At 39.8% G+C, this 15,757-nt stretch overlaps 1 protein-coding gene across 2 annotated transcripts in view; it reads left to right on the top strand.

Moving 5' to 3' along the window:
* LOC117481586 (alpha-1,6-mannosylglycoprotein 6-beta-N-acetylglucosaminyltransferase B-like) overlaps positions 1–15,757 on the top strand; it is a 101,326-nt gene that overhangs the window by 29,823 nt on the left and 55,746 nt on the right. For both annotated transcript variants that reach the window (XM_034129321.1, XM_034129322.1), the window contains exon 3: positions 10,729–10,879. In XM_034129321.1, coding sequence (XP_033985212.1) covers positions 10,729–10,879 — 151 coding nt within the window. The remainder of the gene's footprint in view (positions 1–10,728; positions 10,880–15,757) is intronic.

The following is a 15,757-nucleotide window of genomic DNA, read 5'->3' on the forward strand; positions in this document are numbered from 1 at the left end:
TTACCAATGTACGGTTATTGTACATGCTAAATTGTGTCAAGCATTTTGTGTGTTTTGGTGTCGTAATTTTGATATTGATATGCTCCTGAGAAATAACAAAGACAACTACCCTAAGCTTCCCAAATGTATTTATGTAACTTGCAGTATTTCAAAATGTATATAACTATAAATTGATTACTATCACCTAAAGAACATATCTAGGATTAAAGGACTAATGTCACAGCAGGATTTGGAAAAACTTGTCCATGCTTTTATCTTCAGTAGACTGGACTACTGTAATGGTGTCTTTACAGGCCTCACTAAAAAAACTATTAGAAAGCTGCAGCTAATTCAGAACGCCACTGCTCGAGTCCTCACTAACACTAAGAAAGTGGATCACATCACTCCTGTTCTGAAGTCCTTACACTGGCTTCCTGTGTGTCAAAGAATAGATTTCAAAATATTGTTGCTGGTTTATAAAGCTTTGAATGGTTTAGGCCCAAAATACATTTCTGACTTACTGCTAAATTATGAACCATCCAGAACTCTCAGGTCTTCAGGGACGGGTCAGCTTTCTGTCCCCAGAGTCAGAACTAAACACGGAGAAGCAGCATTCAGTTATTATGCTCCAAATATCTGGAACAAACTCCCAGAAACCTGCAGGTCCGCTGCAACTCTTACTACTTTTAAATCCAGGCTGAAGACTTTTCTTTTTGCCGCTGCTTTTAATTGAACTATTCACATCTTAAACTGCACTGTAACTTTTAACTTTTATCCATGTATTTTTTCTTTTAATGTTTATTTTATTATCTTTTCTTTTTAATGACTGATTTTAAATGCCATTTTTAAAATGTCTTCCATTTTTGTAAAGCACTTTGAATTACCTTGTGTTGAAAGGTGCTATATAAATAAACTTGCCTTGCCTTGCCTTGCCTTACTCTTTGTAATTTGTAGAAATTGTATTTGTAAAGCCTGAATACATGTAATGAAATCAGTTGACTTGACCTTTTTAAATGTCAAATCTACATAATCCTCAACACACTACTCTGCTTCCATGCAATCGTTTGCCCCACGCCTTAGGGCACAACAACATTAGCACCCTGATGATCATTTGTAAATCACTTTTTAATCGTCATGTCTTAATTTGGTAGATGTTCTACCAAGAGAGAGAGAATGTTTAGCTTTTCTTTAGCATGGACTCTAACTCGAACTATATTTTTGGGTGGATTTTCCTGTTTTGGTAGCTCTGAGTATTGTTTTGTGTTTATTTTTGTAAGCTCCTTTTGACAAAATGACATTGGTCTCCGGTTAATTTAGCTCTGTCAACTCTTATCCAGCAGGCCCTTCTGTCAGAATTCATCAAGCCACAAATGGTTTTGTTCTCATGAATATGCAAACACCCCCTCCCCCAGCCAATCAAAAAAACATCCTGTTCTGGCACACACAATACCTCATGCACACAGATGTGCATGTTGCATACAGACTAACGTATAGACTGATTTGCATGTCGTTACACACACACACACACACACACACACACACACACACACACACACACACACACACACACACACACACACACACACACGATTGTCTGACTGCACCATAGGAAGGATTATGATTCAGAGCTGTCTCAGAAACCCCTTTGCTTCGAGAGAGTTTCACTTTCAAAGACAGAGCTCAAATGCTTGATATGTGGAGACAGAGAATTATTTGTTGTGTGCAATAACTCCACTGCAGGTGAATACTAATGTATTCCTTTTTCAGAGTTTTTCTAAATCTTACTTTATTATTATAAAAATGCTATATCGGATAACCCCGTACTTGATTTGTAGTTTCCTCACCTTTAATACTTGTGTGTCTTATTCAGTTTTAGTTTATACACACACACACACACACACACACACACACACACACACACACACACACACACACACACACACACACACACACACACACACACACACACACACACACACACACTTACACACATATAATCACACAGGCACCTCTGGGCACAATCACACTTTCTTCGGAAACAACCAACCACTGCTTTCAAGCAATTTTTTGCCCTGCATTCAACAGTAATGGTGGAATCCATTGTATTCCCCCTGCACACACATTACATGTCATAGTCATAGATGTACTTATATATACACCATACAACCATTACTGCAGGCACTGTCTGCTCTTGTGTGAGACCCTACTGTGTGTGAGATGTGAAATGTCTTTACTTTAGCGATGGTGCATTTGATACAGAGAAATACTGTTCCCAGCCTTGGTGAAAGGTCCTCTATCCTTTTCTACTCTTCTTTTGATGGAACTGGATGGAAGTCAAACCTATTTTGTATAGGGTGACCCTTGCTGTCATTTCCATTACAATGATTTTCAGCAGAAGGACAAGCTATTGCTAATACATGAACTCATCACAACACAGTATAAAAAGACAAACACATGCAATGACTTATTAAATTATGTTTAGTAAGCTGCATGAAATATTAGTGATCTGCATCTGCCTGCGCAATTTACAATTACTAATGTTAATTTTTTCCATGGTCATGATTGTGCAAAGAGACAACTTTCTGTTTACACACACACACACACACACACATACACACACACATACACACATACACACACACACACACACACACACACACATACACACATACACACACACACACATACACACACACACACACACATCAGAGTTCCCGTTAGAATATTTTTTTGCCGGTCAACATGTCCGTTAAAGTTGAAATCTTCCGGACAAAATGAGAAAAGTGCCGGTCAAAGGTCTTCTTTGTTATTTATTGAGCTTTAAAACAAATTGATATGATTAAATATTAAACAAACTAATTATAGTAGATTAACTACATTATTAAAAAATGTACAGTAATTTACAAAAACGCGGGAATAATAAACGGAGCGCTCTCTCCTTCTCCTGACAGCCCGTCAGTATCATGCAACTCGCGGACCCAGTAATGTAGTAGTGACCCGACAGTAAAACTAAACATATCTATAACTAGTTTAGGTAGTTTGAGAGGTAATTAAAATAGCTACGTGTGATGTTCTAACCTGAAGTGTGTTTTGCTCTGCTCGCCGCTGCAGGGGATCATGCAGAGCTGCGTGTCGACTCGTCAGCAGCAGCCGATCTCTCTCTCCCGTCAGATTAGACTTTACTCGCGTTTGTCCATATCGATCAGATCTAGCTAGTTCTAGCTAATGATATGACTACCTGCTTATTAAAAGACACCTAAACAATAAGCGTCGCTATGCAACCGGGTGAGGCCACAAAGTATAGCGCAGCATTATGCATTTGTTTACATGCCCACCGGAACCCCGAGGCATTACCAACAGATCAACGCACAATCAACCCATACAGGACATCTCTTTCTCCACATTAAGTGTTAGACATTAGAATTGACTATTTTTGTCTGTCACATACTCTTTTGTCTGTCACATAAGTGGCGCAACTGAAGCGGTATTGCGCTAAAGGGAAAATTATTTTGACCGGACATTTTGACCGGAGAGATATAGATTTGCCGGTCTTCAGCATATTTTACCGGTCATAGTCCGGTAATTACCGGCTAACGGGAACTCTGATACACACACACATACACACATACACACACACACACACACACACACACATACATACACACATACACACACACACACATACACACACACACACACACACACATACACACATACACACACACACACACACATACACACATACACACATACATACACACACACACGCACACACAGTTTTCAGTTGTCTGTTTAGAGACACCAAAAAGGATTCTGTTCACGCTTCACACATTTTAGTCCTCAGGAGAAATATGATGTGCCGTGACAGTAAATATTCAGTCAAATATGGTGGCTAAAGAAGGGCATCGTGTGTGTGTGTGTGTGTGTGTGTGTGTGTGTGTGTGTGTGTGTGTGTGTGTGTGTGTGTGTGTGTGTGTGTGTGTGTGTGTGTGTGTGTGTGTGTGTGTGTGTGTGTGTGTGTGTGTGTGTGTGTGTGTGTGTGTGTGTGTGTGTGTGTGTGTGTGTGTGTGTGTGTGTGTGTGTGTGTGTGTGTGTTTTGATTAGTTCCGACCCATTTAGTAGGGGAAGCCAAACACGGCATGAAATAGTTTGCCGGCGTCCTGTTAGCTCGCTGCTTTCCCTCTCATTGAATCTGAAGTCTGCATGTATCTTTCAAAAACAGGTAGTCACTCAGACAGACAACTACATTCATAACTCAAGGCCAAAAATAAAACTTTGTTTGATCTCTTGGAATAATTATTCCTTCATGCTTAGTTAATACCTTGCAGCACAATCATTATTAAAATACATATTTGAAGTCTACACTTTTCTCCCATCGTCCATTTAATAATTTTGTTGAGATCAAATTTGCCATTACAGCATGCCTGCAGGGAAGTGACACATCAATCAGCTTTTACCAAATAAATGCATGTGTTGATCAAGCAAAACCCAATCACAGTGTTTTCTAATGAGTACTGTGCTATCCATCAGTCTGTTGTCCCAGATGCTACATAGCTACGGTATTTTGCTCAAACTTGTTACATTTTGTATTTTAATCCTTGGGCGATTCCATCACTATTAACAGCTGGTATAAATCACAATTTAAATATGCTCTGAGCCGGGACTTTTACATTACCTAACTCTACTGTGTCACAGTGAAAGTGACCTAGCACTCTTGCTCACAATTTGCAAGTATAATTTTCCAAATGCAATTTAAAATGTTTATTCATTGAGGCTGTATTTGCTTTAGCTAAGATGAACAGAACGTTTCTCTCAGAGGGAAAAGGTACTTTGGGCCTTAAAGGTAATTGGAGGCTAACTTTAAAGGTCCCCTATTATACTGTGTTCCATCAATATGTTATAGGTCTCAGATATATACAAAACATGTCTCTGAAGTGTTTGGCTCCAAATACCCAACAGATCACCCATTGTAGCATCCCATAATCAGCCCTGTTTCAAAAGTGCTGATTCTCTGTCTTTTACTTTAGATGAAAATAAGGAGCCACTCCCCACGGCCCTCTCATCCGGCTTTCACACCAGCGCTTTTCCCTTTCTAGCTCCTAGCGAGAGCTTTTCTGGTTCAGCTCCGGTTTCCCTTTTCAGCTCCCGCTCTGTTCACACTGCCCAGAGCTGCCGCTGCTGCGTCATGACGTCACCGTTTACATCGCTGATTTTCTCCCACAACAACAACGGGCCGGGGACTGCGTCGGGTCGATGATCGTGTTGCTTTTAATCATACGAAGCCAGATTGAATTAAATAACGACTTCTCCAACCTTATACTTTTCTCCAGAGTGCCGTGGTTCATTGTTTATTAATGTGTTTCAGCGGCATTTACCGACCGCTGCAGCCTGCTGCTCTTCCACGAGTGTATTCTCCCGTTAGCTCCGGGTTAGCTCACACGGCTCTAAAGTATTCACTGTCTGACTGTCACACAAGCAGCTGATACATATCCCCAGTTCCCCTTAAGTGAATGTGTGTCAGTCTGAATTGACGCTGTTTGGCATCACAACGCTGTTATGAAAGTTTCTCTGGTATAACATGGGTGATGTTAGCATAGCAACCGAAGCTAAACTGACTACTTGCTAAGCCGTTTTCTACAGGCACATTTTACCGGCGTATTTTTCATTATGATTCTACTTCTGATAGTCGGACATGACAACCTGTATAGCCCATGTATCTCCACAATGATCAATAACAGCGAACGGATGGTCAAAGTAAGGTTTCCTGCACGCCTCGACGTAAGAGAGACGTAAGCGACGCCGCGTCATAGCTCCGAAGATCTTGCCTCTGGACCGACAATTTTTTGGAGCTGGAAGTGAACCGCATTCCGGAGCTATGACGCGCCGCCGCTGCGGTGTGAACAGGAAAAACCGGCGCTTTTCAGGCTCTAGCTCCGAGCAGGAGCTGGAAAAGCGCCGGTGTGAAAGGGGCATGAGAGATGATTGGTTAAAAAGAACACAATGGTGCTCTAGGAGGAGATTCAGGTGATAAGGTGGGGCGGGGATTACCTTGGTTGGTTATTGGCTAATGGTTACACAAGGCAAAAAATCATAAAGTGGCCAAAATCTGATCAGCTGCTTTTCAGACAGGTTTTTATATAAATGGATTAGGACCAAAAGTGAGCAAATATTTGTTCCTGAAACCTTCAGAATCTCTTTACGGGACACATGTTTATGTATAAAACCTGTTTATCACCAGGGAACTCTGGATGGATCTATCATCTGTTATGTTTCATAGACTTTAGTAAGTGTCCATGTTCTGATATTTCACTACTTTTGAGACCCTTATTCTCAGCTTTCCTTCAAAACATTTAAGTATGAATTAATGCTGCAGGCCAGAAACCTTTTGATAGCACTTTTAGTTTCAATTATCTGACATGTGGCTCCTTTGTGTTGAGTTAATTGTGTTGCTTCAGGACCAGTCAAATATATTTAGAAGCTTTGCGCTACCTTAACATACTTAAAATGCCACGACGAGCAGCTAAATGACTTTGGCATCCCTTTAAAGCTCTTTATCTGCTATTTGAGGCTTTTTCGATTGCTATTATTGTACTCAGCTGTAGCTTATCAATATATCGCCGAAGTAATGGCCAAATCATGCTGCAGTGTTGTGCCAATGTTTTACGTTTTCATATACTTTGTGATCAGAGAAAGACTGATAACATTAAGCTTTCAGATACTATCCAGATGGAGTAAGTGGTCCCTACTTTGTTTTTACTCTTGTCTCTTCTCCATGTACTTCATTCAACCTTATCTCGTTACTTATTTTCTTTTAAATATTGATTTGCGTATTTCTGTTATCAGTTTTTTCCAGGTGCGTGTGTGTCAGTCATACCAATCAGAATCAGAATCAGAATCAGAAACGGGTTTGTTGCCAGGTAGGTTCACACATACGAGGAATTTGACTTGATGTCGTGCTGCAGACATAACATATAAAACAAAGAATCTAATATGAAACAAAAAATCTTTAAGGACACTGTAATAAAATATAGTTAAATAGCAATAAAATAGAGCAGTAATTTACAGCGAAATAGATTGCAATTATAGAATGAATTATAGAATATAAACTATGAAATATGAAATAAGAATATGTGCAGTAAGCAGTATTTGAACAGTGTGTGCATTAATGTAATGCATATAGAGACTATGTTGTGGCTAAGGTCATGCCCTTAAAGCTTGAGTAGGTCCTCCTTCTGCTCGTGTCGATTACATACAGCGGCTGTGATCACGGTGTCCTTCACTTGTGGATATATTACACCAGTGAGATCTAAATGATGTTTCATCTGATGAGCGCAGATAACCGCAGTCATTTTCTTGCTAATGGTATCATTTAAGCAAGCTATTGGCAATATTGGCACTTGTCCTTTTGTATTTGGTATTTGGTCACCAATGTCAAACACATTACATCGTTTTCCAGCATGTCATTCATCATGGTGCACAATTAAATTGCAACAAAAATCTGCTTTTTAAAGGCAGACCTCGTTTACCGCAGCCGTCCATGAGATCCATGCAGCTTCTGCGAGTGAGATTCATCAAGAAACGGAGTCACAGAGAACAATTAGCCCCCTGACTCGAAATTACATTTGATACATTAGACCATTGGGGCATATGAAAGATCTATTCATTAACTTTTGACTCCCCATTTGCCTCCTTTGCTGCACTGCTGAATATCAAAACTGTCTGTGGCTAATCACCATCAGCAAGATTATATGACTTGTTTTCTTATCATATCTGATATTTATTAACAAACAAGTACAAAGACAATCACCCATAATAAACCTTACCCAATTTAACTAAATAAACCACAGTATGTGTACTTTGTTCAATCCAAATGCTATTTTAGAGGCTTTGCCTGAACTATGATTTCTGGAAGAATCCCTGAATATCAAGCCCATATTTGTTCAACCCAATAATAAATCATACATTTCTCAGCATCAGTTTACTTGACCCTCAATGTGGAAGTTATCCATTTTCAGCCAATCACAAAGATGTCATCAGAGCGACCCTCCGGCAAACTCTGACACAGCGATCCATCAAAGCCAAAGGACATGACACTGTCAGTCTGAGACGAATACATCTGTCGCTGAGGAGATAAGTCACTGAACTTGGGATTCGGCTGTTGAAAGATATCGAGGCAGACAATGACCTTGTACCAGAGCTGTTAGGCACCGGAGCCCATTGGCTGTAATTGCCTGTCAAGCTGCTGACATGGGGCTTGACAGAGTGGTCAGACAGCCTAATCCAGGTGTTTGCAGTGTCAACATAGGCCCTACCAAATCCTCTGATGGGTAGCTATAAGAATAAACTTTGACCTTTGTGTCTCTTACAGTATGTCCCTGTATGTTTTAAGACCATTTACTGCACCACATTTCGATACTGAAGATTCAACAACAGAATCAAATTCAAGTGGACAGATTACCTCTTTACTTTGCATTTTCATGTGTGATTGTATGGGTTGAACTTAAATATATAATATGTAACATTTCCACACTAATATTTCTAAAATCAAACCTATGTTATATTTGTTTTTTGTGTACTTACCCAAATGGTATGAAAAAAGTTCAAATTTAGAGAAATCTGTTATTTTTATCAAGGTGACGATATATCCACTTTTGTAGCTGCAAATTGAGTTGTTGTATCCAGTTTAAAGACATTTTTTTAAGATACATTTTTTTCTGGATGAAGGAAATTATTGTCATCAGAATTCTTAATCTTCAGTATTCGGAAAACAAGCAAAGATGTTTATTTATTAACCTCAGTCGCTTAGGTTCTTAAAAGCTCTCGCTCCATCTGCTTTGTGATTTTAAGATGGTTTATGTGCTGAAAGTGGGATTAAAAATAATAAACTGCACACTTCTCTTCCTGAAAATTACTCTTTCTAAAAGTAACTACTTGAGGCATTATTTTCTCTCCTTATTCTCAACTGCGATTATTGTATCATAAGATTCTCTTGTTGCTTTTTTCTACGAGCACTTACAATGGTGAGTTAGGCGTATATACTGTAGAAGAGATTGACTTATGCGAAGACATTACACGATAAAAGCTTTTCATCTCTGTCTCCACCTTTCAGTAACCTGCCTCGTTCACAGTCCATTAAGACTGAATTCACAGACACTCTGACCCTGGCAGTGTCCGTTTAATGATTTTAATTAGGTCTTATACACCAGTTAGAATATTATTTACGCTCTCTCACAGTCTCTGGAGATGTGTCTGTTTGTGTGAATGTGCAAAGTCTTACTTTTCAACTATGATGGCCAGTCATGAATTCATCTTTACACACACACACACACACACACACACACACACACACACACACACACACACACACACACACACACACACACACACACAACAAGGTACACATACGTTCCTTTCTGTCCACAGAGAGCCTTCTCTGCTGTGCTGGCTGAAAGAATTAAATTGGCCATCACACAGACCGAAAGAGAGACAAGAACAAATATATAGCCTCGACGTAATTAGGTCCTGGCTTTTCATAACTCATAGTCTTGGTGGAAGTTATTCTCATATCAAAGGGTATCAAAGGATTTAAAGGTAAGCCCATATTCAGACATCAGACTCCAGAGTGTCTGGTCTGAACAAAAGCCAGTTTATGACAAGAGATCACAACACAATAGTGATTGCAGTGGACATAGAGAGATCAAGCTTTAGATATACAGGTTAAAGAGATAATTAAACTGCTGGCTTTTAGACTCAAGGATGAGGAATTATTCACTGGCTCGGGTAAAGAGGAGCTGATCATAAGTTTAAGTGGTTTTATGGTAGGGTTTGTCCTTTTTCTGACACAAAATTGTCTTTTTTAAGGGACTGTCTATCACTTACATGCTGGTAATGGAGTTGCAGATATGACATCCAAGGCCCTCACATAAACCAAGATAAAAAATGGTAGTGAAAGAAAATGTTTACAATAAAAAAAATAAAAAAAACACTTACCTTAACTAACCCTAATAACAATGAATTTAATAATCATTTTTTTACAAATAAAAACCTTTGAAGTCTTACACAGTCACTGTATGTTTAATTACAAGAATAAATAAATAATGACGGTCTTATCTATTAATCATTGTGGTGGCATTAGCATACTGAACCACAACAGATGCAACAGATCAAACGTCTGTGGCTCCGCGCTTGTGGAATTTACCATTTGAATTTGGCGACAAATGTTTGGGAACGTGTTTGGATTTATTTTTTAACAAAGGCGCCAAAGTTGCTTAGGTAGAGACTGGTGGATCTACGGATGGTACTGTATATCTATTGCAGCCCTAATTTATCATTGAGGTTATAGACCAAATGTATTACAACTTAGAAATCCCAATAAAGAGAAGTTTGAGCTTTTTCAATAGATATTAAACATGCTACAACTTCCCAGAGGAACTGCCCATGTGTTAATCGAGCCAAACACTGGAAATCAATGCAAAGAAAGTTAGTGTACAAGGTTTCTCCCAAATCTAGATACAGACTTTTTTATTGTTTGGCACACAACAGACAGGAATTTGCTCTTGTTTTGCATGCAGTCAAGTGCATATTTGTCCAAAGCGGCAGCAGATCCAAATTAAAATACAGTGTGGTGAGCCAGAAGAGCTGCAGGCTTTGGCTTAATGTGCGTGCTGTTGTGTAAGTGTTTAATGTACTACAACGTCCAGCTTTTCATTCATCTGCCATCTCTCTCTCTATGTCTGTCTCTCCGCCCAGTGCTAGGAGGCGTAGAGTCACGTGGTGTGCTGAGGAAGATCAGTGACATGCTGGAGGTGATTCTGAAGAGGATGGACAGCCTGTCCAAACTCGACAACACCTCCAGCACTGACGCACGGCGCCTGGATGAGCTCAGCTCGGCTATCAACAGGTACTCTGACTTGACATGTTATAGTTTACTTCTCTGCCAGTGATAACAGGTCTTGGTAAACAGCACAATTGTTATAACATGAATCAGTACTCTCAAGATATGGCTTGTTATAGTGAGATTCTCAACAAAAACACACATAGTTTCTCAAGAAAAGCAAGATTATATTTGAACACATCCTAATATAATGAAACTAATTAAAGTATTTGATCGTCACCTGGATGAAGGGACGCTGTCCGCATGAGCACCTTGTACCTTTGGTAGTTGCCGTACTGTAAAAAAAAAGGCTCATGACACATTTAGTTAATTGGTCTTTATTTGTTAACAACGCATTGATGTTTTTCCAAATGTAAAATAAATATGTGATAGTGAAGTGATTGGGCAATCTTTCACATAGTCTTTAAGGCTTCAAATGTCTCATAGTAGATTTATGGCGTGTGCAGTAACAATTAAAGGTAAATATTTGTTCACCTTCCCTAATTGTTTGTTTAAAAAAAAGCAACCATATCGTTTGTGCTTATCCATTGCTGTAAAACCACCAACAATTATATATATATATATAATTTACACATCTACTTTAATTCATGTGTTAGCACTTGTATGTCCGCCTATTAAACTTGTATAGCTTTTTCAGCTTTTATGAAACTGTTTTATGAAACAGTATCATGAGTGCTTTGGTCACCTCGGTGTGTTTATCTAGGCCCTTTTTGTTTTTTGTTTGATGTATATATGTCACACTGTAGGACTGCGGGAAACGATATTTCGAGATTTCTGGATGTACAACATGTAGAATTCTTGACAATAAAGCTGACTTTGACTTTGACTTTGACTTTGATAAACATAGACCAGCTGGTAGAGTTTAGTAAGATTTCTCTCTGGCATGACATGACATACTAACATATTTAAGATGTAGCACTCCTTGTCATTCATACTCCAGATTACGTTTTATTTTCTCCTGTTGCTATAACCGTCTATCTCCCCTCCTTTATACTCCTTGCTTTATTGTATTTCACCCTCATCTTCACTATCATTTTTTTCCTCTCGTTGAAATGGCTGCCTATTACCTCAACATCGCTGCTGCACACAGACAAGTCTTGAAGGACCTTGCTGCTACTGCTTTTATCTAACGGCTCCACTGTTGTCCCCCTTTAGTACCAAAACATCCAATTTGTCCTTTTTAACGTTTTCTCCATCCTGAATCCTTTCATTTCCTAACAGCCTGACTAAACGTGGTGCTGCGGGAGTGATGTGATACACACTGACAGAAATCCCCTCACTTCTTCGAACCTTGTTTAATGATCCTGGATAAGCACTCAGGGTCAGATCTGCGCAGAGGCACTAGTGCGGAAGGATGGAACGATTAATATGGTCTGGCATTGGTGTTAACTGCAATCAATGTCTAGTAATGGGCTGTTTAATGTGGGGGAAGCAGTTCAACTCTTAGGGGCACGACAGGGGAGAGGTGTCCTGCTGAAGGTGTCTATTGTCAGTGACTCTAAGTAGGACGGTATGGTGTTACTGTAGCAGAAATCAATATCTAGTTATTGCCATGAAGGGAGTAGTTTGGGAGGATCGAGGGGTTATGGTCAGAGTGTAATTAGGGTCAACACACAAGAGCACAAATCAATGATGTGTGACTATTACTCTTTAAAAGTGGATAATGAGCAGATTTCCCCTTAGGGAGTGGATTTACTGAGCCTTTTAAAATATATTTAATGTAGTGTATCTTTTTTAGTTGAAAACCTAGTGACACATGACAGGACCAAATTAATACATAATGATGATAATTGCATCATATGGGCCATAATATATGGTATTCTTAAATAAAATATATTTAGTGATTTGCAAATGTTCAAGTCTTTTCATGATCACAATAATTCAAGATGTTAATTGAAAATGTTTGCATTGACCTTACAATTACATTCTCAAATCCAGTGAATAGCTCTGCTTTTATTGGCAGAGTGGGTCTTGTGGGGGTGCAATATAGCGTTAATCATCAAAATAGCATTGCTGTATATGAAGTTGGGGGGGGAGTGGCACAGGCGGAAAAAGCATTCCTCTGTAAAGACATGGGCTTCATCCCAGCAACTGGCATTCAGCCTCACCCACATTTGCAATGTAAAACACTGTTACATTTTAAGAAAATATAACATTCCATAAGTTACATTTGTTTTAAATGATTTTTTAATGACTTAAGCTCAAAACAATATGGACAAATGCTTTTTTTTCTTATAAAATGTGTAATTTCCCCCCAAAAATAACTTGAAACCCCTAGATACAGTGTAGCCTCAGTTCAGCCTGAGGACACGTTTCACTACTATTTTGGTACCACTTTTAAATCAAACTTTCAAAACAGGAATTGAGAATGTGTAACATGACTCACGTCTGACGGCTTGTCTAAAATTATGTTGGTATAAATTGAAGCAAGCCATCATGGGTTATAAACATCAAAGTCCCCACAGAGACCAAACATCATTCAGCGAGCAACAGAACACTTCATCCGAGCCCAGAGATTTATCATGTAGACTTTTGATACATAGTGTTCACATTCCTTTGTCCAATTCTAAAACAAGTTCTTCTTGAAAGCCGAAATTATCTGAGAATAATATGAAATCAAATTCAGGACAAAAAAGAAATCAATTGTATTTTCTGAGTGCACTGTTGTTTAGTTTGGACTGAATTGATCTTCAGTGGAAGCAGTTGTAATAGCTAGAGTAACAGTTTTGATTGAGGAAGGAGAATGAAAAGGATATTGACTAAAGAAACTGGTGGGTATGAAAAACACACATACACACTTCACCGCCTGGTGATGTTCCTTTGATGGCTTACCGCTGAAGAAGGACAATACCATCTTAAACAAGTGTGTGTTGATTTTAAATGTGTAGTAGTTCACTTGAGGTTACACTTGTTAAAACCAGTCTGGTGTTAAACCAGGGCACATACCCCTGACTGAGGGCATAGCCTGCAGGATTAATGGACACACACACACACACACACACACACACACACACACACACACACACACACACACACACACACACACACACACACACACACACACACACACACACTCTGACAGGGATGACCTAAGTCTCTCTTCAATCCAATGATTTTCATTCTGTCACTCTTCGTTTTTCCCCTCTCTCCCTGTCTCTATCATTCTGTCTCTTCATCATTCTCCACCTTTACTCTTCACCCTTCCTTTCTTCCTCGCTGTCCTCTTTTCACTCTCTAATCTTTCTCCTTCTCTTGCACATATACACAAAGCGTACGAGGATGTGGGAGAAATGTAGTTAAGTATAAGTGATGTGGTAAAGTGTGAGTTTAGCCAGCGGGGAAAAGAGCAAATTGGAAGAAAGAGCTTTATAAAAGCATATCCCAAATCCAGGTCAGTCGGGCATGCACTCAAAGAAAGAGCACACACACACACACACACACACACACACACACACACACACACACACACACACACACACACACACACACACACACACACACACACACACACACACACACACACACACACACACACACACACACACACACACACACACACACACACACACACTGGGCGGGAGTCTCATTTCCCAGTGAGCTTCATTGGTGCTGACACACTCCCGTGTAGCGGCGAATAGGACTTGATGTCTGAGGCCCTAGCCTGTGATTCGCCCACGGGGCAGCCGCTCGTTAGAGCAGAAAACGGAGGGAGTATAATGAGGGAGGGAGGGAGGAGAGCCTGAGAAAACTAGGGAGGGGACGAAGGTGGGGAAAGGATGCAGAGTTGATGTTTTAGCGTGCAGCAGATGAGAGGGGAGATTGGTTTGTCTTGCCTCCGGTGAATGCTGGTCGAAGATCACCGCTCTGTTTCGGCTTTACCTATTTCCCTCCCTTAAGTACCCATCTAAGCTTCATCAATAACATCCTATATCCCAGGAGACCTTCTTTTCCACAGCATTCAAGTCAATATCATACTGCAGCTTTTCTAGAAGTATTCAGCAAAGCAAACGCCTCAATTCTTCTATTTCATCGTTCCTGATTTCAGTTGCCCTGTGTATAAATCATTGGGAGAAATAAACAATGTACACAAAACAGAGTGATTGAGTGTGTGGCATTTGTGTATGTTTCAAAATAAGCAGTGGAGTGTGATGTTTTAACACCACGCCATGGGGGGGTAATAAGTCACTGGCAAGCAAACACTCATGCCAACCCTTGGTCACATGCACATCTTGTTCTGCAAATATTGTTGAACGAGGCTGCCAGAACTGTCTGCTTCCCTTAAGAGGATGATCTCATTAGATAGAGAGAGAGACTGAATTAAGGAGAGCATGAAAACACATTTTTTGTATTCTTAGAAACTCCAAACTTTCATGTTTTCAGAGACTTCTACTTCTCCTCGTCATCCGTCAGTGGATTTCCTTTCTCAGTTCTTCCCCCCCCCCCCCCGTTACTTTCCTCCCGTTTTGTCTTCTCTTTGCTTTCCCTCGTTTCTGATGTGTTCCCCTCATTTGTAAAACAGCCAACTGTCTACATTCATCAAAAGAGAAGAAGCTTCATTGCAAGTAGCGCTCAACAGTGGGCCATCAAATATGTATACCCTAGTATTCTTTGATCATAATCATCATTTAATGTTCCAGTCAGGCTGTTTTGTTGGCTTCCACCAGAGGATCTCTTTATTTTATTATGAATTCCTCCTTAACACAAAAGTCCCCCTGGTACTCTTGGTGTGTTTGCCGTGGGAGGTTGATCTCCTCCTTTTTCTTTTCTGCCTGCTTTTATTCCACTTTTTCCATGACTCTCACACTGCGTTATTTCTAAGTGTTCCCTTTCTCTGTGGATGTCATTGTCTAGTCTTCTCCTTCTGAGCCTTTCATCCCTTTTCTC

This window comes from Trematomus bernacchii, unplaced genomic scaffold (genome assembly GCF_902827165.1).
Source record: "Trematomus bernacchii unplaced genomic scaffold, fTreBer1.1, whole genome shotgun sequence".
Lineage (NCBI taxonomy): Eukaryota > Metazoa > Chordata > Actinopteri > Perciformes > Nototheniidae > Trematomus > Trematomus bernacchii.